Consider the following 24129-nt stretch of genomic DNA (forward strand, 5'->3'; position numbering starts at 1 on the left):
GACTAGATGTGGTCATATTGGATTGCAGAGCTGTAAACTGCTCCATTGTGGTTGTGAGCTTCTTCTACCTATTGCAAGTTACCTTTGCTAATTAGCGCATGTGTAATGCTGCGTTACAGCCCACTGCGCACCTCATCATTCTTAGTTAAGCCTGGAGCTGCTCTTTGCATGCTTTGAATCAAGCTTCTTGAACTTGATTCACATATCACCATCATGTTGATTTGTGTTTATTGTGTGTTTTTGTCATTTTTATTGTATGTATGATTGCAAGGCAACGAAATTTCGTTCAGACCGAAAGGTCTGAATGACAATAAAGGCTACTTTACTTTACTTCTACAGGTATACGGTAGAGAGCACATTGACCGGGTACATCATGGCCTGGTTCGGCAACTCGAACGCCCAGAAATGAAGGAGATTACAAAAAGTAATCTCCGGTCCATCACGGGTCTGAAGGTAGCCAACATCATCAATCAAGGACCCACACCACCCTGGTCATACTCTTTCTTCACTCCTGCCATCGGGAAGATGGTATAGGAGTCTGAAAACTGTGACCTCCACGTTCATCTGTCTCCTCAGATCCTGGTGAACTTCTACCGCTGCACCATCGAGAGCATCCTTTCCAACTGCATCACAGTATGATATGGCAACTGCTCTGTCTCCGACCGGAAGGCATTGCAGAGGGTGGTGAAAATTGCCCAACGCATCACCGGTTCCTCGTTCCCCTCCATTGAGTCTGTCCAAAGCAAGCGCTGTCTGCGGAGGGCGCTCAGCATCGCCAAGGACTGCTCTCACCCCAACCATGGACTGTTTACCCTCCTACCATCCGGGAGGCGCTACAGGTCTCTCCGTTGCCGAACCAACAGGTCGAGGAACAGCTTCTTTCCGGCGGCTGTCACTCTACTCAACAACGTACCTCGGTGACTGCCAATCACCACCCCCCCCCCCCCCCCCCCCCCGGACACTTATTATTATTTATTCAAATCGTTTGCTATGTCGCTCTTCCAGGGAGATGCTAAATGCATTTCGTTGTCTCTGTACTGTACACTGACAATGACAATTAAAATTGAATCTGAATCTGAATCAAGTACATCTTCTTACCAATATCTATCAGGATCTCAAATACTACAAAACACTAACTAAACAATGAACTGTCTTAGTTGCACTAAGGACTTGGGCCTTTTTGCACTAGCATTAAGGTTATTAATACATTAATTTAAAAAATATATATATATCTATAAATATTGTGTTATTTTGCTGCAAGTTCAAATGTCATTGGGGTACATGTGGCAATTAAACTCTTGACTCATTGATCCAGGGCTGATGGTAAGGGTAGCGTAAGGTATGTGTGGGCCATGAGGTTACAGATGGTGATTGATGGCCCACAGCTCCTCATGGTTGTCGAGTTTTAACAAGCGACATGGTCACAAGAGGGGTTTAAACTCTTCACTTTAATTACATCGTAATTCATTCAGTAACTGCGCCCAAGTGTGTAGGAAAGAACTGTATATGCTGGTTTAACCCGCAGACACAAAATACTGGAGTAACTCAGCGGGTCATGCAACATCTCTGCAGAAAAAGAATAGGTGACGTTTTGTGTATCGACCTATTCCTTTTATCCGGAGATGCTGCCTGACCCGTTGAGTTACTCCAGCATTTTGTGTCTATCTCCATTGTCATACATCTATTTCGTCAGCCACACTTCTGGGGAACAGGGCGCTCCGGAAACCGGGACCACACGGAATGAAGCAGCTTGCTGGCACCTTCTCTGTGCTCCTCACTCCTCCCAGCCTTTGCCCCCGGGTTGCTGCGGTAGCTTAAATCCGATTTGCTGTGCCAGTTGGTGGTGCGAGAGCTCCCCCTTGCTGTGGTAAGCCTGGTGCAAGGCCTGGTGGTGCCGCACACTCTGCAGCAAGCACAGGTAGGTGGAGGCCTGGTGTAGCAGTTCCTGCTGGGCTCGGCACAACTTCTCACTGGTCACCTGCCAAGAAACCAGAGAGCGAGCGGTTACTGACGGGCTGAACGTCCTGACACTGCAACGCTGCATTTCATGCAAGGTGGGAAAATCAAGCCAGCCATTTTCAGAAACTGTATTTCTCTCTGCCCTCAGACAAGCCTGACCTCAGGGTTTAACCCAGTGACCTCACTCTGCCTTTGCTCTGACTCCTTGACCACTGACCATGACCAGATTTTGAATTACCTCGCTCCTTGACCAAAGATCCCACACCCCCGACTCTGCTGTTCATAAGTGATAGGAGCAGAATTACGCCATTCGGCTCAACAAGTCTACTCTGCCATTCAATCATGGTTTAGAAGTTTAGAAGAATGAGGGGGTATCTCATTGAAACATACAGAATATTGAAAGGCTTGGATAGAGTGGTTGTGGAGAGGATGTTTCAACTAGTGGGAGAGTCTAGGACTAAAGGTAATTAAAGGAACATTCTTTTAGGAAAGAGATGAGGAGAAATGTCTTTAGTCAGAGGGTGGTCAATCTGTGGAATTCTTTGCCAGGCTGTGGAGGCCACGTCAGTGGATATTTTTAAAGCAGCGACAGATAGACTCTTGATTAGTACGGGTGTCAGGGGTTATGGGGAAATGGCAGGAGAATGGGGTTAGGACAGGGAGATAGATCAGCCATGATTGGATGGCGGGGTAGAATTGATGGGCTGAATGGCCTAATTCAGTTCAGTTCAGTTTTATTTGTCATATGTAGGTTAACGCAGGGTCAACGGTACAATGAAATGTGTTTGACAAGACAACGGGTCACCTCAGCAATGATATAACAAGGATAAAATTAAGGTTTTTAATTCTGCTGCTATCACTCATGACCTTACGGCGGATCTATCTCTCCCCCTCCTAACCCCGTTGTCCTGCCCTCTCCCCGTAGCCTGACACCCGTACTGATCAAATGTTGCTGGAAACCCTGACACACTGAGGTTGGTGTCATAACTTGTGTCTGTTGCCCCTCCATCTAATGTTGACCCCCTTAACCGCCCTGATTGGCTGAGCTGCTAAAGCCCGCCCACACATTGGCGAATCTCTGCTGCGTTTGGCGGAGTCGACTGTCCATCACCTAACGCCCGCCCCTATTATTGGTACCCTCGGCTCTGATTGGACCGTCGACCACCTAAAGCCCGCCCCCTGAATCAGCCGCTGTCCTGATTGGTCGACCGGCCCGTCCGTTAACACATCGACCGCCCTCATGCCGCTGTGATTGGCCAAACCGACACCTAAAGCCCGCCCCCTGCTTCATCAGCCGCTGTCCTGATTGGTCGACCGGCCCCATGCCGCTGTGATTGGCCAAACCGACACCTAAAGCCCGCCCCCTGCTTCAACAGCCGCTGTCCTGATTGGTCGACCGGCCCGTCCGTTAACACCTCGACCGCCCTCATGCCGCTGTGATTGGCCAAACCGACACTTAAAACCCGCCCACTGAGTGGAAGAGGGGACCGTCAATAACCAGAGCGCCCGCCCCCCTTTACAGTGATTGGTGGATCGGGCCGTCGGTCATCCAAAGCCCGCCCACCTGGGTCATTGCTCGCCGCTGTGATTGGTCGCGCCGCCCGTCAATAACGGCAGCAGCACCGCCCCCTTCCCCCCCGGGTGCCCCTCCCCCTCCCGCCGCCCCGTCGCTCAGCGGCAGCCATGGCGGCAACGGCTCCAGCCATGGCGGCAACGGCTCCAGCCTTCCGGCGGCTGCTCCGGCCCTTCACCTGGTTCTTGCGGAACTGCTCGGTGATGTACTTGTAGGCGGCGGTGCGGCGGTAATGGCCGCTCTCCGGGCTCAGGTACCTCAGCTCCTTCAGCAGCGCCCGCAACACCCGCCATGGAGGAGCCGCCATCTTCCCTCCACACTACCAGGCCGCACAATCGATGGCGGAGCGCAGATCGGGGTGCGATGCAGCTGGTCGCCGCCGGGGGGCGCTGCCTCCACCTCCCCCTCCCCCTCCCAAAGGCCAACCTTGGCTTTCAATCCCCCCTCTATACACATGTAGAGATATTCATGCTGCATGATATTTAATAGCTGCTAGACTTTATATTACTGCTAGTTCACTTTCCTCTATATTCTCCCACCCCACCCCATCATCAAAGACAGCTCCCATCCTGCGTTTGGACTGTTCGACCTGTTGCCCTCTGGAAGGCGCTATAGGTGCATCAAATCCAGGACAAACAGACTCAGGAATAGTTGCTTTCCGAGAATTATATCTACTATAAATTCAAATTCACACATGCACTGACTACACCGCCCAACACGGACTTCCATCTGTATACATGTATGTAGCGCCGCAGAATTTGTGCACCTATTCCCACCCCCCCCATCTCCCTTCTGTTTTTTGTTCTTTCTGTTTCTTGTTTTTTGTGCTAAATTGTATGTATGCACTGAGTACGAGCAGCTTTCAGTTTCACTGTACATGTATAGTGACAATAAATGGCATATCTATCTATGTATTTTTTTTTCTTAGCCATCTGGTGAATCATAAGTTAATAAGACATAGCAGAATTAGGTAATCAAGTCTACTCCGCCATTCAATCGTGGCTGATCTATCTCTCCCTCCCAACACCATTCTCCTGCCACCCATACTAATCAAGAATCTATCCCTGCCTTAAAAATATCCACTGACTTGGCCTTGACTGCCTTCTGTGACAAAGAATTCCACAGGCTCACTGCTCTCTGGCTAAAGAAATTCCTCCTCACCTCCTTCCTAAAGGAATGTCCTAATATTCCGAGGCTGTGACCTCTGGTCCTAGATTCTCCCACTAATGGAAACATTCTACATCCACCCTATCCAGGCTTTTCACTATTTGATGAGTTCCATTCTAAACTCCAGCAAGTAGAGGCCCAGTGCCGTCAAATGCTCTTCATATGATAACCTACTCATTCCTGGGATCATTCCCATAAACCTCCTCTCCTCACCTGAGCCAGCACATCCTTCTTTTCAGATATGGGACACAGGTGAGGGAGCCACCTATGACAGCCGGGGGGGGGGGCACTTGGGGGGGGGGGGGGGGGGGGGGGGGGGGGGGGGGACCATGTTTACTAAAGAATGAGGACATCTCAGATATCCTTGAATGACAAGCCTCATGTTGGAAGCAGATGTGGTTGGGACAGGAATTGGGAGTAGGGGATAGTATCTTAGCAAGAAGCAGGATGGAAGGAAGTGTAGTCCAGATAACTATGGGAGTCGGTAGGTTTGTATTAGACGTCAGTCAATAGTCCGTCCCGTGTGATGGAGACAAGAGAGATCAAGAAATGGGAGAGAGGTGTTGGAGGTAGGTAGGCCAGATGAATTTGAGGAAGTGTGGAAGTTAGCGGGGAAGCTAATTAAATCAACGAGTTCTGCATGGGTGCCTCGGTGTAGGGTGAAATGTTAATTTAGGGGGAACAGAGTAGACCCAAAATCCCACTTAGCCATGTTCTCCAGAGCTGCTGCCTGACCTGCTGAGTTACTCCAGCACTTTGTGTCTTTTTTGACAAACTGCTGGCAGAAATCAGGACGGTCAAGAAGCATCGGTGGAGGGAAATGGAGAGACAATGTTTCAGGCTGGAACTTTTTCAGCCTGAAGGAGTGGAGGGGAAAATGATTGTAGAAGAGGGTGGGGCAAGAACTAGCAAGTGACATAGCATAGCATAGCAAACATAGCAATTAGGTGCAGGAGTAGGCCATTCGGCCCTTCGAGCCTGCACCGCCATTCAATATGATCATGGCTGATCATCCAACTCAGTATCCCGTACCTGCCTTCTCTCCATACCCTCTGATCCCCTTGGCCACAAGGGCCACATCTAACTCCCTCTTAAATATAGCCAATGAACTGGCCTCAACTACCCTCTGTGGCAGAGAGTTCCAGAGACTCACCACTCTCTGTGTGAAAAAAGTTCTCCTCATCTCGGTTCTAAAGGATTTCCCCCTTATCCTTAAGCTGTGACCCCTTGTCCTGGACTTCCCCAACATCGGGAACAATCTTCCTGCATCTAGCCTGTCCAACCCCTTAAGAATTTTGTAAGTTTCTATAAGATCCCCTCTCAATCTCCTAAATTCTAGAGAGTATAAACCAAGTCTATCGAGTCTTTCTTCATAAGACAGTCCTGACATGTGAATCCAGTCAAGGAAAGGTAGATTGGCAGATGCTGCCTGACCTGCTGAGTATTCCTGACATTTCTAGTTCTCTTTAGCATTCTGCCTAATATACTCCGGAGTGCCTGAATGTTGCATCTATAATTTCCAATTTTTTTTCTCCTCCAGTTTATCTTGTTCCAAGAAGCAGCTATTTCTCCAGTCAACACCAAACATTTATTCTGTGTTTAATTATAAATATTTTAGCTCCACCTATTTACAAACACTGTTCAAGTACCTCTGGCTGCTTCACTGGAATCCACTACCTCACAAGATTGGCAGGTTGGAGAAAATCAGCTACAGACTGCTTAAAAGCAGCAAGGCTGCCAGAACCAAGAACCTGGATCTCTCCGTACTGCTCCTTAACTGCCGCGTCACACCTTGTTTACAATTGATAAACAAATTATAAACAATGCAATTTTATTGATACAGCACAAAAACAGGCCCCACGGCACACCGAGTCCGTGCTAACCAGCGATCACCCAGTTCACCGGAATCCATTACCTCTCACAAGAATGTCAGGGGAGGTGCGCTGGCTTATTCTTAGTGGAGATGGTCATTTCTTGGGCGAGGGTGATGTGAATGTTACTTGCCATTTATTAGCCTAGTCTATTTAATGTGTGACCATAGATCATTCCACTATCAGAATCTCTGGCAACTGTGCTGTCTGCACTGTGGAAGTATACTTCGTTCAACCCAGATCTCCCCTCAATGTCCTATTAAATTTTTCCCCTCTCACCTGAAACTTTGGTTCTCAATTACCTGGGAAAGACACTGTGCGTTTACTCGATCTATTCCAGTTACAATTTTGTACATTGTTAAAGAGGCGCTTAGTTAGTACTACTGCCTCATAGCTCCAGGGAAATGGTTTGATCCTGATCTTGGGTGCTCTCAGTGTGGGCTTTTCACATTCTTCTCATGCTGCACGTTTTGTTCTTATAAAGCAAAGATGTTGGTAGGTTGATTGACTTCTGTAAATTGCTCCTGGTGTTGGTGGGTGTTATGAGGATTCAGGCAAATACTAGTTTGTGGACCTAATTACACTCTGTTACGTTAGCAATTGCAGCCATGCCATTTGCATGCTTGACACCAGATTTCAAAGCAAGACACTCACTCAATCACTTCTTGTAACAGAATTCAGAATCATCAAACGGATAGCATATTCGATGATGTTTTCCGGACACCTGGAAAAAATATGTAACCCCGCTCCTCCTCCTTGGTATCACCAGCTCATAACCACTCAAAGTGGAGAAGTAGCTGTCAGGATAGCACTGAGAACTTCGAGTCCATGCGACAGCCCAGAATAAATGGCGGAACGAGTGCCCAGCTCTGCACCCACCCACTCAGCCAAGAATATCTTGTCCCAAGATAAACACAAAGTGCTAGATTAACTCAGCAGGTCAGGCAGCAGCTCTGGAGAACATGGCTAAGTGGGATTTTGGGTCAGGACCCTTCATTTACGCTACTCTGTTCTCCCTAAATTAACATTCCAAACACCAACTCAGCAGGGCAGGCAGCAGCTCTGTGGGGAAGGAATGGGTGACGTTTCGGGTCGAGACCTTTCTTCAGACGGGAAGGAATGGGTAACGTTTCGGGTCGAGACCCTTCTTCAGACCTATCCCATCTTAGTTTAGTTTTAGAGATACAGCGCGGAAACAGGCCCTTTGGTCCACCAAGTCTGCGCCGAGAAATGATCCCCGTACACTAGCACTATCCTTTAAACTAGGAACTTACAAACTTTACCGCAGCCGATTAACCTACAAACCTGTACGTCTTTGGAATATGGGAGGAAACCGGAGCACCCGTGGAAAACTCATGCAGTCACATGGTGAACGTACAAACTCCGTACAGACAGCACCAATAATCAGGATTGAACCCGGGTCTCTGGCACTGTAAGGCAGCAACTCTACCACTGCGCCACTGTGCCATCCAATTTGTAGATTCCATTTTGGTCTCTGAGCCCAGAACTGAAGTGAAAGTAAATCATCCCTAATCTGAGCGAGACCAAGCGCAGGCTCGGCGATTGCTTCACCCAACACCTCCGCTCAGTTCCTACTAACCAACCTTATCTCCCGGTGGCTCAGCACTTCAACTTTCCCTCCCATTCCGAATCTGACCTTTCTGTTCTGGGCCTCCCCCATTGCCAGAGTGAGGCCCAGCGCAAATTGGAGGAACAGCACCTCATATTTCGCTTAGATAGTTTACACCCCAATGGTATGTACATTGACTTCTCGCATTTCAGAGTCCTTGCTTTCTCCCTCCTTTCCCTCCCCCTTCCTAGCTCTCCCACAGCCTACTGTCTCCCCCCTCCCCCCCCCCCCCCCCCGACATCAGTCTGAAGAAGGGTCTCGACCTGAATCTTCGCCTATTCCTTCTCTCCATAGATGCTGCCTCACCCGCTGAGTTCCTCCAGCATTTTGTCCACCTAATCTGAGGAAGGCTGCATAGATGGAGAGAGGTGAAGTGCTGCAAGCACACAGACACAACCTGCATAAGCAGCAGCTTGTACTATTGCAGGGGCATAAGCTGTACATCTTTAACGTAGCAAGCCACTGCCGATCACACCACACAAATCCTTCTTGGCTGCAGCACAAGTTCCTGTTCCACAGACAACTTTGCTGAATGAAGATATGATTATACAGGAAACAACCCAATGAGATCAAATCAATCACCAACTTATGTCACGCACAAATACAGCAGAGTCGGAACGTGTTCTCACCATTTTTGTTTTATTTTAAAAACAGTGCTTTATTACTGTTGGGAAGGGTGTGCCCTCCTTCGAGTTTATAAAAGCCAGCAACAAGATCAATAATTTATACATGGGAAGTAATACAAAAGGAATAATAGTCCATGTCCTATCTACTTAACATTCATGATTATATCTAATTATAACCCAATGAATACTGCTCGGTGATGAAGCTACTATACGATATACCATACCTTCCAGGGAAACGTTCACAAACAAGGTGGATCAGGGTCAGGACAGTGTTGATGCTAGCTTTCTAGCAAGATTAAATACCACCTGCACATGTTTTTTTTAAAGAAAGTTCTGTTTAGTGTTTTCTCCTATTTTATTCCCTTTCCCACGCCTGCACCACAGCACAACTTCCAGATCCCCCATCCCACCGCTCACCTCTGATCGGAGCTCGGAGAGCAAGTTCTCTTCTCTTACATGGTTCATACACCCCTCCAGCTGCGGGAGATGAAGCCTATCCTTGATTACCTGGGGTGGGGGGGGGGGGGGGGCCAGGAGGATGGGGGTGTTGGTGAGGAAAAGGGATTGTGATTGTGTCGGGTGAACTGTATTAGAAGTAAATGGAAAGAAATAAATGTTGTTTACAAAAAGGCTGAAATGATTAAAAGGTTCAAGTATCTGCATCAGCCATGCCGCTGTGATAATGACTCCTACTGCTAACAACCAAGGGTTTCCTATTCCAGTCGGGATACAGCCATGGGTCCCGTCCAAAAAAAAAAACCACACACACACACACACACGCATGCACAACACAAAACAAATAAAACGGGTCTGTCCCATAGAAACTGATCTGATGGACGGGCTGTTGGACTTTTACCATGCGACAAGCTGTTGACTGGACATGGCCAATTCCTGCTAGAAGCAAGAAGGTCTTTTTGACAAATAAAAAGAGGATTAAAAAAACATCTACTCTACTCAGAAATTGTTCCCTCCAAACATTCTGCCTATTCTACAACTGCCCCGAGGCTTTTACAAAACAAAGACAAGGATAGAGAACAATACCCTTGGGTTACTTGGTAGTCAATAGAGTAGAGTGCAGCTGCAGTACTAACTTACTAACATGTTCACTGGTTATAATATAAAAGTTAACCTAAGTAAAAGAATATGATTTGTAGTCATAGGAATGAAAGCGATTATTGAATCTGGTGTGACACAGAATAGCAACTCCCATTAATACAAGCCATCTGTGATTTCTAGGTTTTCTTTCTATGGTAGCATTTTATATGCGCAATTAAACTAACTGGAGCACTATCAGGAGATGCTGTCAAGCACCACACCACATTCCCATTTTAATTTCCTTCCTCTGTGATGAGACTTTTCTGTGAATGTTTCCCCATTATAACGACAACTAAAATATTTTATATACAAAAAACATAATTGTCATACAGCGACAAACCATGCTTTGGCTTGCAAAAAAAAATCATAATTTAAGGGCGGCAGTGTGGTTTCTACGACTAGTGTCCCTTTTTCTTTTAACAAAGATTGATTTTATTTAAATAGCTTACTAAGCCGGTGCAGTGTACACTGTGTTGGGGGGGGATACTGCATGATCAGAAGCTCTGGCAACAACTGTGCTGTCTGAACTGTGGAAGTATACTTCGTTCAACCCAGATCTCCCAGTGTGGAGATATAACAGGGTTCTCAAACAGACAGCAAAGCCCCAGGAACATCGGAGCAGAATGGATAGGTCCACGCCAGCCCCAGATGTGCAGAATAAATCAATCTGACCTGCAGCCTCAGTGACTAACCCTCACACATTTGCTCAGCTAACTTCTTAAAAAAGTTTAACATCTGAAATAACAACACGAATTCCTGTGAAATGCCAGCTGACATTTTGTGGAATTCATACCTCTTTTTACATGATACTACTGTGTGGCTGACCATCCTTCCACACGTTTGCTGCTGCAAGCTCTCAATCCCTAGCCTATTCACATCGCTCCTTCCAGCTCGCACCCCCCCAGGCAGAGGTGGAGCTAGAGTCGTCTTTCGCCAGATGACCATTTTCTGTGCAGCATCTCCCTGCTCGTTTAGGTACTCACCGAAGGCAGAGGTAAATGAAACAAAGATCACAAAGCAGCCAAAATCCAATGATGACGATTAGAGTTAACAGAAAGTTTGATTTAGAAACTGCATTAAATTTGCATGTAATTCTGCTGAATGCAAAAGTGTCAGCCAGTCTGAGCAATATCCTCGGTCACATTAAAAAAAAAACAAATAAATTGGGTAATACAATTCAATTAACCTGATGCAATTAAAACATGCATATATTTAGTGCCAACACTTCTGGATTGTATCACTTTACTTAATGGTGCTACCTGACAGTGCAGTGTAAACCTGCCCCATTTACACCAGGAGGTTCCAATAAAACCTCCATTTGGAATTTGCTGGGATCCTAATGCATTCAGTCTAGATCATTTTAAAAACAAATTTGTTCAGATAAATTTACATACCAGTGGGAGGAGGGTAGGACGAGGTGGCATGTGTCTTAAACAAATGATAAAAATGGACAAAAAGTTAACGTTGCAGCCACTTTGCATTTTGATAGCAACCTGTATTTCATTTGTTGCTATCGTTTAGTTGGGTACAAACAGGCACAATTAACATGCTGATTACCTCTGGAAATGATGAATAGATGGAACCTGTTGCTATCCTCACTACAAAAATCAAAGCACAACATAAAACTGTTTCCATCAACTCACATTTGGGTAATTTCCAGCTTTCCTCTACCTCTCCTCCTCATTTTGGACTGATCCCATTCAGTGGCAATTATGTCTGCCTTTCTCTCTCCTATCAAGATTCTTTATAACCACAATCCTTTGGCGCTGCTGTTCCATACACACACACCATTGGGACCAGATTCCCATGAGCACCCAATTTCACTTTTGGTTTTGACTACTGCTTTTGTGCCTAATATTTTTTAATTTCTTGACTGTCTTTTGAGTCAAATGATTTCATAAATGTTACTACACACACAAAGAAATGCACTTTTATACCACAGTTAAAAACTGTCTGCACAATCTTTGGAACAAAAAAAAATGAAGGCATAAACATAAGGAAAAAAAATACATGTTTAGAAGAACATAATGAGGTATAAAAAAGTAGGTCTCTTGTGTAATGATTTCCTCTCTTTCTCGTGTATTTTTTTTCGTGTTGAGTTGCTATAAAGTTCCACTACTTGTAATATTGCAACAACCAGGCCTTGGGAAGGGGCTGTTCCCATTGCAGGAGTTCACATCACTTTTAGTAGGGAGCGAAACGACTGTATCCACCTCGGTATAAACTAGCCTGGAAAAACAAAAGAACACTATGTAAAGCAAACTAAACATTCAGTGTGTAAAGCAAAATAAACATTTAACATTCAGCTGCGGCATAGGCATCAGCACACACTCATCTACTGGGCATACTGTGGCTGGGCACACTGGCATAGTGAAAGAAAAACATATTAAAAAAATATCAGCCTAATTCATGCCCTTACTATCTTATGGCTGTTGTGAACATTCATGAACATATTTAATGACGGTGCTGGCACGAAGGGATGAATGGCCTACTCCTGCACCTATTTTCTATGTTTATATGTGAAGAATAGGTCTAAAAATGTAGCAACGCATAATTGTCACAATAAGGGTTCACCTATCCATTTTCTCCAGAGATGCTGCCTGATCAGTTGAGTCGCTCCAACATTATTTTTTTCCTCTAAATCAGCATCTGTAGATTTTTGAATCCACAACTGTCTATGATCTGGCTGACTACCTGATACCAATCTATTTCCACAGATGCTGCCTGACCTGCTGGGCAGCTAATGCACAAATGCAGCTAATTATGAGCCAGTACTTTCATCGGTGGGAAATATAATATACAGGCAGTTTGACCTGGATGGACTTTGCCCACAAGAGACTTGATGTTTTATTTTAGCAGAGCTGAAGTTGATTTAAAAAAAAAACGAGCTGGAATTTGAAGCTTGTTTGTAGCGTGATCCTGCAGACATGGCTGACTTTTGTTGCAAAACTGCTTATAAATCCTTTGCTGACCATACCCACTCAACTCAACGATACATTGTGTGTGACACAACTTGTACTTTGCTGCTTTTTGTCAGCTTTTCAATTGGTGATACAATTTGTGGGACCAGAAGCTGTCTAAATTAGGAAAATGGAACGTAGCACATAAAGGGTCTTGACCCGAAACGTTGCTGAATTCCTTCGCTCCATAGATGCTGCCTGCCTCACCCGCTGAGTTTTTCCAGCATTTTTGTCCACCATAGCCCATTCAATGTTAATTTCTCTTAACTGGCATAAGACGGATTACTCACTAAATGTTGTTATCTTAGCTTTTTATTTGGTTGGATGGGTGCAGAAGATTTCAAGCATTTAAAAAAAAAACCTCCAAGCCCAGGCCAAAAGCTGAAGAGGCGCCTGGGAGGAACTGGCAAGGTGTGGAGGGAATAGTTTGCACATTATGTTAAAGATTTTACAGCATCTGGCTTGATGCTCCAGGCCCAGAAAAGAATCACATTTCTCATAGCTCGTCATTAACAAATGCTCAGATGAGAAAGTGCCTTTGTACTGTGCCCTCCATAATGTTGGGGACAAAGACCCATCATTTATTTATTTGTCTCTGTACTCCACAATTTGAGATTTGAAATAGAAAAAAATCACACGTGGTGAAAGTGCACATTGTCAGATTTTAATAAAGGCCATTTTTATACATTGTGGTTTCACCATGTGGAAATTACAGCTGTGTTTATACATAGTTTCCCCATTTCAGGGCACCATAATGTTTGGGACACACAGCTTCACAGGTGTTTGTAATTGCTCAGGTGTGTTTAAATGACTCCTTAATGTAGGTATAAGAGAGCTCTCAGCACCTAGTCTTTCCTCCAGTCTTTCCATCACCTTTGGAAACTTTTATTGCTGTTTATCAACATGAGGATCAAAGTTGTGCCAATGAAAGTCAAAGAAACCATTAGGAGACCGAGAAACAAGAATAAAACTGTTAGAGACATCAGCCAAACATTAGGCTTACCAAAATCAACTGTTTGGAACATCATTAAGAAGAAAGAGAGCACTGGTGAGCTTACGAATCGCAAAGGGACTGGCAGGCCAAGGAAGACCTCCACAGCTGATGACTGAAGAATTCTCTCTATAATAAAGAAAAATTCCCAAACACATGTCTCACAGATCAGAAACACTCTTCAGCAGTCAGGTGTGGATTTGTCAATGACCACTGTCCACAGAAGACTTCATGAACAGAAATTCAGAGGCTACACTGCAAGAAAACTACTGGTTAGCCGCAAAAATAGGATGGCCAGGTTACAGTTTGCCAAGAAGTACTTAAAAGAGCAACTACAGTTTTGGAAAAAGTCTTGTGGACAGATGAGACGAAGAATAACATATCAGAGTGATGGCAAGAGCAAAGTGGAGGAGAGAAGGAACTGCCCAAGATCCAAAGCATACCACTTCATCCGTGAAGCATAGAGGTTATGGCCTGGGCATGTATGGCTGCTGAAGGTACTGGCTTACTTATCTTCATTGATGATACAACTGGCGGGACTGTCATATGTTGGTAGAATGGAGCAACTGGGCTTGTATATACTGAAATTTAGGATGAGAGGATATCTTATTGCAATATATAGGATAATTAAGGGATTGGACACGTTAGAGGCAGGAAACGTGTTCCCGATGTTGGGGGAGTCCAGAACCAGGGGCCACAGTTTAAGAATAAGGGTTAGGCCATTTAGAACTGAGACGAGGAAAAACATTTTTACCCAGAGAGTTGTGAATCTGTGGAATTCTATGCTCAGAAGGCAGTGGAGGCCAATTCTCTGGATGCTTTCAAGAGAGAGTTAGATATAGCTCTTAAAGATAGCGGAGTCAGAAGATATGGTGAGAAGGCAGGAACAGGGTACTAAATGTGGATGATCAGCCATGATCACAGTGAATGGCGGTGCTGGCTCGAAGGGCCGAATGGTCTACTCCTGCGCCTATTGTCTATAACAGCTGATGGTAGTAGCATGATGAATAGTGTATAGACACATCCTGACATGCTGAAGTGTATAGACACATCCTATCTGCTCAAGTACAAACAAATGCCTCAAAACTAATTGGCCAGTGGTTCATTCTACAGCAAGACAAAGGTCCCAAACATACTGCTAAAGCAACATTTTTTCAAAGCTAAAAAATGGTCAATTCTTGAATGGTCAAGTCAATTGCCCGATCTGAACCCAATTGAGCATGCCTATTATATGCTGAAGCGAAAACTAAAGGGTGCTAGCCCCCAAAACAAACATAAGCTAAAGATGGCTGTAATACAGGCCTGGCAGAACATCACCAGAGAAGACACCCTGCAGCTGGTGATGTCCATGAATCGCAGACTTCAAGCAGATTGCATGCAAAGGATATGCAACAAAATACTAAACATGACTACTTTCATTCACATGACATTGCTATGTCCCAAACATTATGGTGCCGTGAAATGGGGGCACTATGTATAAACACTGCTGTAATTTCTATATGGTGAAACCAAAATGTATAAAAATGGCCTTTATTAAAATCTGACAATGTGCACTTTAACTACATGTGATTTTTTTCTATAACAAATCTAAAATTGTGGAGTACAGAGGCAAATAAATAAATGATGGGTCTTTGTCCCAAACATCATGGAGGGCACTGTACATGCCAAATAAGGACAGGCTCAAACTTGTTGCCATGTTTGAATAGCCTGGAAACACTTAACGCCTGGAGTTAATGACCAGGGGACCATTAGAGAGAACCATATATTAGCAGGATTTACAATTTGAAGAGATGAAAGAGGGAAACTATCTTTTAATCTACTTGCATTAAAATAAAGCTCCAGGGACTGTAACAACTGCAAAACAAAGTGCAATGAATGATTTGATATTTTATTTGACCTGTGACTATCTCTTCTCCAATACAGTTTGGAATGCTAGTTCCTATCTTCAGTACTGCTGCTTTAACTCGTGCGGGTGAGTGCTGGCAGATTATTTAGGTGTTTTGGAGCATACACCAGAACGTAATCTTGCCCACACTTGATAACGGGTATGTATTCTCTCGTGTGGAGAGCATGGAAAGCGATTGAGAATAGGTGCTCGATATCTCCCCCCTCCTGTGAACTGCACTGTGAATCAATTGTTGCCCTGGCTGAAATGAGTGATTAAACTTTCCAAGATACCTCTATTCAATCTCATCTCAAGTCAACACATTCACGAAATCTCCCATGTAGTTTAGTTTAGTTTAGAGATACAGCACAGAAACAGGCCCTTCGGCCCACCGAGTACTCACCGACCAGTGATCCCCGCACATTAACACTATCCTACACAATCTAGGGACAATTTACACATACACCAAGCCAATGAACCTACAATCCTGTACGTCTTTGGAGTGTGGGAGGAAAACGAAGATCTCGGAGAAAACCCATGGGGAGAACGTAGAAAAAGCACCCGTAGTCGGGATCGAACCCGGGTATCTGGTGCTGCAAGCGCTGTAAGGACGCAACTCTACCGCTGCTCATTTCAAACTATTAGGATTAACATAGGAGACCGTCGGTAAGAAACTCAATTGCCCTGACCCGTGACCTGTAGATTCAGGTGTAGCGTCAACAGCTGGTTAACTGTTCAGTCAGTCTGTGCTCAGTCGGGAGAGTTAAAATTAAGTCAATAAAAGAATCAGCAGAGAACTGAGAAGTACGTCTGTGAGAAGTTCTCAAGCCTGGCCAGTTTTATTTTGCTAGTTGTGGAGCGAGGCAGAAATAAACATTTTGTACCTGGCCTCCTCATCAATCAGCAGTACAGGAATTCAATTGAAACTTGGATAGACGCAATAACTATCAAAAAATCACTTTAGTTGAACCTAGCGCCTATACGCATGTTCCAGAGATAGTTGAGTGTGCACAATCTCACAGACAAGGTGAGATTAAAACATTTCGCAGGTTCCCTGATAACACTAACAGTGTGAATATATCTGCAGACAATTCGAACGGTTTCATGCCCTGATTCTTTATCGCCTTCCTACTTCCCAGAGTTTCAAACCAGAAAGGTGGTTGCTTTTTATTAATTTGAAGACCACAATCATTTACTCAACCTCACTGATTAAATGTTTTTAAACAAAACAATTTTCTTTGTATTTCCACATTCTAAAGAACAGGAGCAAATATGTTGCTCTTAGAATGGAGACAAGGAGGAATTTCTTTAGTCAGAGGGTTAGGGAATCTGTGAAATTCATTGCCAAAGACAGCTGTGGAGGCCAAGACATTGGGTGTTTTTTAAAGCAGAGATTGATGGGTTCTTCATTAGTAAAGGCATCAAGGTTACAGGGAGAAGGTGGGAGGAAGGTTCATTGTTTTGGAAACATCCTCCAAAAGCATTGGCAGGATAGATGTCAGCTTCCTCTCGTGAGCTTGTGACTCTAATTACACTCAGCCAGCTTTGATGAGTGGGCTTTCAACTTAGACAATAAGTGCAAGAGTAGGCCATTCGGCCCTTCCGGCCAGCATGGCTGATCACCCACAATCAGTACAACGTTCCTGCCTTCTCCCCATATCCCTTGACATCTTCTATCTTTAAGAGCTCTATCTAACTCCTTGTAACTTAACTCTTAACTCCTGTAAGAGCTCTACAAGCTCTTAGCTTCCTTGTAAAAACGCAGCATGCCCAATGACACATGGGAATCCCTGGTTCACGGCTGCTCAAAATGGAGCAGCAGCGTTCTGGATTGCAAATGGATACTCTGGAACAAAAAAGGCCAATGCATATGACAGAGTGAATGCACCATTTGCCAAGCCACCACACCTCCTGCACCACCTGTGGCAGTGTGCACAGGTCCTACTCTGCCTCAATAACCATCATGGAATCTACAGACCTGATGGTAAAACACACACAAATTAAATTTCAAAACATGCTTCGAGGTAGATTCAAATAAGGTATAGAACTGACCTTGAAGTACTGTCAACGAATATATTTATTATCAGCTTAAAAGTTGAAATCAATTCTCATCAAGACTAGCTGTGAAACTGAATTTGTTTGTAGCTATGAAACCCAAGGCACTGTGGCGCAGCAGTAGAGTTGGTGCCTCACAGCGCCTGAGATCCGGGTTCGATCCCGAGTACGGGTGCTGTCTGTATGGAACTTGTACGTTCTTCCCGAGACCTGCGTAGGTTTTCTCCAGGAGTTTCAGTTTCTCCCCCACAATCCAAAGACATACGGGTTTGTTGGCTACTTGGTTTGGTAAAATTGTAAATTTCCCCTAGTGTGTGTAGGATAGTGCTAGTGTGCGGGAATCGCTGGTCGGCATGGACTCGGTGGGCCGAAGGGCCTGTTTCCCCACTGTACCTCTAAAGTAAACCTCATATGTTGACAAGAGATCTAATCTTCTGTTACATCAAACCATTGTATTATATTCAATATTCTTTCTTTCTTAAATTCCTTGAATTCGACCAAGGCCAGAATTCCACTTTTCAATGTCCTAACTGGTTTCCGATCTTGTCACAGCAATGACTGACAATTTGGGCAACTTACTCCTTCCTCTATGAATCTTTCTGCAGTTCATGACAGGATTTGTCACACCTATGTCTCCCAACGTCTCTTCTCAGTTGTGATGTTTCATGGGTCTGCCCTCATTTGGTTCTAACTTTACCCACCCAATCGTAGCATAAGCATTTTCTGCAACGGCCTATTTTTCAATGATTGTAATGCTGTGCCTGGTGTCATCCCCTCCAGCAGGAATCTTTGTCACTTGGTTGCATCAACCACTTTCTACCGTTTCAGCCATCCAGGCCTCCCTGACATGACATTTGACCTGGTGCCCATTACAATCTTTTCTAATCCTGCAGTGTGTTTAATGTTAAAGACGGTAATTCACCAATTTGTTGTTTAAAGAAACAAATATAATGGTTGACTTACCACAGCGCTGACTCCGTAGGTAGGCGCAGGAGCAAGTGTGTGATAGGGATCTGCCGTGTACACACGCCCATAGCTGAAAAGAGGCAAGGCATTTATTTGCAATGTAAAAACAGAAATGCTTGGCTTATATGGTATTAAGCATAAACAACAATGTTTGAGTCTATTTTCTACTTGTTGCTCATATTAACCCTTTCAACAAAAAGCATTTTCACAACGGTCACCCTCTCCGCCCCGAAAATAATGAGGGGAGAGGGAGAGAGGGAGAAAGGGAGCCAGGGAGAGAGGGGGACAGAGACTCAGAGAGAGAGACCCAGAGTGAAAGACCCAGAGAGAGAGACCTAAAGAGAGAGAGACCTAAAGAGAGAGAGACCTAAAGAGAGAGAGAGAGACCTAAAGAGAGAGAGAGACCTAAAGAGAGAGAGAGAGAGAGACCTAAAGAGAGAGAGACCTAAAGAGAGAGAGAGACCTAGAGAGAGAGAGAGCGAGAGAGAGAGGGAGAGAGGAGAGGGAGAGGGAGAGGGAGAGGGAGAGAGGGAGGGAGGGAGAGGGAGAGGGAGAGGGAGGGGGAGGGGGAGGGGGAGGGGAGAGAGGGAGAGAGAGACTCATGACCAGGTTTTAGGTTTTTCTATTTCAAAGAAAGCAAGGACAGCAACACTAAAGACAAATGGTATTATTTAGCATCGTAATATTTCCTGTTGTAGAAATTAACATAAATCTTTAAATGTGGAAGCACTTGGGAAACATCCTAAAGAACAAGAACATTCGATTTTATAATGTTGCCTGTGCAGAGTTTAAAAACAGATACTGTAACTCGAATACTCTCACTGGTTGTTCATAGAAGCAGCCTGGCCAGTCTTTTAACATTAAACATGGTCTGTTTTTGAATGTGTACAGCGTATTGGTCAGGGTATAGTTAGTGTACTGCAAGGATTTCTGAATATGCTATATAGAAAGAAGGCTATTATTTGAACTCCATGAAATCAAAGACATCAGGACTAGTTTATTGAAGGTAAGGGTTTAACATTTATTTTTTCACTATAATGAGGAAGATTAATGGTGGATTTAATGGTTTCAAAATATGAATAGTTTTAAGAGGATATAAAATGAATTAATGGCCCTCTGGCTAGCAAATTGGAAACAAACAGAAATAAACTGAGAAATAGGATTATAGCAAGGGGGATTTCAATTACGTAGATTACTAAATAGGGAGCATTGTGACTTTACATTAAAAGCACCAGTCTTATACAATTGGTTAAGTATTTGAAAATTGGAGAAAGCTCATTATCACCAAGCTTGAGGTGAGATGATGTCATTGGCAAAGATTCAGGAAATGCCTTATTTATTTATCACGATCACAATCCCATTCCCGCACTTACTTCCATGTGACCTATTCTTTCTCTCGCATCTTCTCCCACCTTGCTACACCAAGACGTAGATACACTTGTGGTGTAGTACAGTTGTGTACTGCCTAGGTAAGGTCTGCTGTATGATCACTTGCACTTCCTTATCTCTGTGACTCCCTCTCCCCTGACTCAGTCTGAAGAAGGGTCTCGACCCAAAATGTCACCCATTCCTTCTATCCAGCTGAGTTACTCCAGCATTTGGTGTCTATCTATGATTTTACCAGGTTTGGCTGCAAAACAAAGCATTTCACTGTACCTAGGTACGTGTGTGACAATAAAGTATCATGGAATCATTGAGTTGAATGTATGGTAGCCAATTAAATTTCCAATCAGCACGTCTTGTGGGAGGAAACGGGAACATCATGGGGAAACACGTGAGGTCACGGTGAAAACATTCAGTCAGGATTGAGCTGGGGTCAGAGACTGCATGCCATCAGCACCACTGCTGGCTACCTACATTATTCCAGATGAAAAATGAATCTAAACTCTGAGAATACAATAGTGAAGCTTAGTAACCCTTTTAATACAGAAATTCTCTATAGGTCTGGAATTGGCTGAAGGATCACCTCAAGGGATTGTAGGTTGACCATATCAAATCAATCATCTGGTGCACGGATTGTGAAATTCATGGCATATATAAACAACTCGATATGCTTCTTTTGAAAAATAAGGCATTTCTCAAAACGAAACAAATCACACCAAAAATAGTGAAAGTAGTCACATTTTAAAAGTCCACAAAATAAGGCAAGGAAACCTTTTTGCTCTCATTGTCAGATTGTTCTATCACTGGTGTTGCAACCAACAATCCAACACATCAAGGAGGTGAGGGATGGGTGACATTTCAAGTCGAGAATCTTCTGAAGATGTCAGAGTATATCAGAATCCCCTCCCAAATATTGCTAAATTCTAGGCAGCCCCTCGGTGATTCAGTGAGGACACATTATTATAGAGTGCTGGGAAAGGCTATTAAAATATTTTTTTTTTGTATTAACTGCCTGCCTTATTTTATATCAAATGTTCAAATACTGGGTAATGGAGATAGGGAAGAACAAGCATTAAAGATCACAATAGTGCCTGCCAGCAGTGAGGGTTGAGACGATGTCAAAATGTCACCACTTAATAGATGGAAGGCTTTCTTGGCTTAATTTATAACCTTCCAGCTACACTTTAACTCGTTCATCTGTAGGCTTCAAGTCAAGGGATTCTCCATTAAGACTGGGTTAGTTCAAAAAAGCAACGCAAAGATATTGCCTTTAGAAAAAATATCTCATTTGGCAATATCTTTCCGGAGAATAACTCGGAGAAAAAAATAATCATGAAACCGTTGAGAGAAATGAAATAACTTAAATGTGCCTTTACCCCTTCTGGTTCTTTTCTTATTTTCTTGTCTTTGACCTGACCATGATTTTATTCTAATGGTAAGGTGGTGAAGAATGACACCGTCTCTAATATAAAGTATTGCTGTTTGTTCATTCACTCATGGGCAATCCATACAATGCTCTCAGCAATGCAACCCACATTATACCAACATTTCAGAAATCTGAGAAATTATGCACTTGTGGTGTGTGGGTCTCAAAAGGAGGCACGAAGTCCAGTGTTTGAGAAGCACCTTTATTTTATTCCTCCCGGTTGAAGGGAAGACAAAACCAGAGGAAGATGGCACCCAAACCCTGCCTTTTAAACCCTCCGGCTGAGGGCCGCACCAACTGATAGCATCCAGCACAGATAATGGCAGACCCTTGGTGCCGCCACACACATAGTTTCTCATCATAAAAAAAAAAAGGTTCTGGAACTGCACGATAGTCCAGCACAGTAGTTCATAAGCACAAAGCAGAAGCAAACAAAGGCTACCGCATACCTATAGGTAGCATATGCCCACCCTGCGCATACCTATAGGCTGCATATCCACCCTGGGAACAGTCAAGAAGATATCTCAGTACACTGCAACATGTGCACACCACACACACCGACGCAATGAAGGGAAAACTGCATTTGTTTCATACGTTACGTATGTTAAAATAACATTTAATGGGTGTACCATTCATTATTAGCAGTGCAAATTTTGCTTTAAATATTTTTTTGAAACGATTTTTAGTGACAATTTAAATATCTGGCTGTATAATTATCAAAGAATTATGTCTGATAATTTGAGAGGTGCTGAAAGCTGCAGGTAGATTTTCATCTTTGATGTACAAGTAATTTAGCTATAAGACTTCTCTCGGGCCCTCACTGGCAAATTACATCTGCCAACACTCGCTGCCCATCAGACCTATGCCCCATTAAACCCATAGGCTAACATGCAAGTAGCTTGGGAATCTGCTGATGCTACATATTATACACCATTATGAAACCAAGAGTCTGGATTGCATTTTTGCCCTACGTAACTGGCTGTTGATTTCAGTTCCACATATGGTGAAAGGATAGACAGATCCATCCATCTTAAGGTTAGATCTTCTCAACAGAAGGTAGCGACTGAAAGGGAAAAGAAATATCAAGTGCTGCCAATCCTAATACCATAGGGATAAACAAAAAAATGAAAAGGACTAGTTATAAATTTCCATTCTTCAAGCACAACACCCCCTTTCCTGTCCCCATTTCTCTTCAGGACTTTGCAGCATAGTTGAAGGGCTGCAACATCCCCCCAGCCCCCCACCAAATGTCAGCCTTTCATGAACTGAGCCAAGAAGCATTAAGCTGGCCAAGTGCAATTGCCTTCACTGCCATTCCCCCCTATAGTAATCGTGCATAAATTGCTTTTATAATCAGAACTCCTGGGGGTGGGTGAAATGCAGTCTGTTGAACAGGAAATGTCTAACAGATGTGCAAAACTAGAGCAGATTTTGAACCCGACTTGGAATTTTACTTTAGCAGCACTGCCAAAAAGATGTGTTGCATAATTGCCATCTGTAATCCAAGTGCAGTAGATCATATTAAAACAAATGCAGTTTTAAAACATTAGATTAAATATGCAGTTACAAATGAATCTTTATTTTCTAAACAGTCAAGCTGTGGTATCTGTCAATCAGGAGAAATTGGAGCATGCGAATGTTCGTATCTACAGCACTAGCAATCACCAACCAAATGATCCACAGACTAACTCTGGCCGTCCCAGCATTCTCCAGTGGACGGCCCTGAGCCCTATTTGCTATGGCAAGCCGAGTGAAGGAAACAGCCTGGATTACTAGAGCGTGCAGCCACAATTCTCAGTATTATATACATATGTATGTATGAAAATATAATAAACATTCACGATCACCATTCATTCATTGCAGCCTCTCCCGCATACCTAAGAGGTTAACGTTCACGTCAAGCAAACCACATTAAGAGTTCTTGCTGCAGTTAGAGGTGGGAGCTGAGATACTAACCAAACTCTACAGCATATTTGTCAGGCATATATGGAAAATAAATTACTTCTGATAATTGCCTGTGGGAATTGACTTTATTTTTAAGTTTCATTACTGACCAGCAAAAGGATTTAATAAAAATCTTGAATACATCTACATTTATCTCCCTACTGACATAGTTATGGTCTAAAAAACATTTTATTTTTAACAATGAATTTCATGAACTCTAGTTTCAATTGAAAGTGTAGTCCAGAGTAGATCTAGAGGCGGAGAGGAGGTAGAATTTGATGCACTCATTGAATAAGTTTTGCAACTTTGGTAAAAAGATTAGATAATAGATAATTGCATCTTCTTCAAGGGGTAGCGAAAAGCAGGAGCGGGCATTTCATGGCTCAGTAAGAAAATAAGACAAAAACACCAGCCCTAGCTTCATTTTCCAATCAAAGTTGAGTGAAAGGACATCATGTTGGGAGGGTGGGACTGGGACAGAGGTCTCAAGTAGGGAGACAAATTGCTGGAATGACCCTCAACAGGGGAAATGCTGGTTCTATGTTCTAAACAATGGGAAGGGTTTGTGGAGGGAAGCAGGATCTGGCTCAGTTAGTGA

The 24129-nt window shown here is 43.9% G+C and overlaps 2 protein-coding genes across 6 annotated transcripts in view; both read right to left on the reverse strand.

The window, feature by feature from the left end:
* Positions 1 to 1429: 1429 nt before the first annotated feature.
* On the reverse strand, positions 1430 to 3864 carry fmc1 (formation of mitochondrial complex V assembly factor 1 homolog). Of its 3 annotated transcripts, none has more exons than XR_008726283.1 (3): positions 3711 to 3864; positions 1711 to 1978; positions 1430 to 1544 (listed from the first exon to the last, which is right to left on the reverse strand). XR_008726283.1 is itself a non-coding variant. In XM_055663155.1 (2 exons), exons 1-2 carry the CDS (start codon positions 3837 to 3839, stop codon positions 1775 to 1777), a joined length of 333 nt encoding a protein of 110 aa, XP_055519130.1. In that variant the 5' UTR covers positions 3840 to 3864; the 3' UTR covers positions 1430 to 1774. The 3 variants fall into 3 exon arrangements, 1 of the variants encoding a protein (XP_055519130.1); XR_008726282.1 differs by having other exon boundaries at positions 1647 to 1978; XM_055663155.1 differs by having other exon boundaries at positions 1430 to 1978.
* A 4955-nt stretch (positions 3865 to 8819) lies between these two features.
* LOC129713831 (RNA binding protein fox-1 homolog 2-like) overlaps positions 8820 to 24129 on the reverse strand; it is a 193854-nt gene continuing 178544 nt past the window's right edge. For 2 of the 3 annotated variants that reach the window (XM_055663158.1, XM_055663157.1), the window contains exon 13: positions 22059 to 22088. Coding sequence is in view for 1 of the 3 variants with exons in the window: in XM_055663159.1 (XP_055519134.1) it covers positions 12106 to 12150; positions 18776 to 18851; positions 19708 to 19717; positions 22037 to 22088 (183 nt within the window). In the remaining 2 variants the exon portion in view is untranslated. Of the gene's footprint in view, positions 12151 to 18775; positions 18852 to 19707; positions 19718 to 22036; positions 22089 to 24129 lie in introns of those variants that run through there. The other variant, XM_055663159.1, reaches the window with a different exon arrangement.

The sequence above is a fragment of the Leucoraja erinacea genome, chromosome 37 (genome assembly GCF_028641065.1).
Source record: "Leucoraja erinacea ecotype New England chromosome 37, Leri_hhj_1, whole genome shotgun sequence".
In the NCBI taxonomy this organism is placed as follows: Eukaryota; Metazoa; Chordata; class Chondrichthyes; order Rajiformes; family Rajidae; genus Leucoraja; species Leucoraja erinaceus.

What these genes read in the sequence shown, in the direction of transcription:
- fmc1 (XM_055663155.1), bottom strand. Translation starts at nt 3,839, where the DNA reads ATGGCGGCTCCTCCATGGCGGGTGTTGCGGGCGCTGCTGAAGGAGCTG. An exon ending in AGCAGTTCCGCAAGAACCAG is followed by an intron (nt 1,979 to 3,710) that starts GTGAAGGGCCGG and finishes GTTTCTTGGCAG; the next exon opens with GTGACCAGTGAGAAGTTGTG.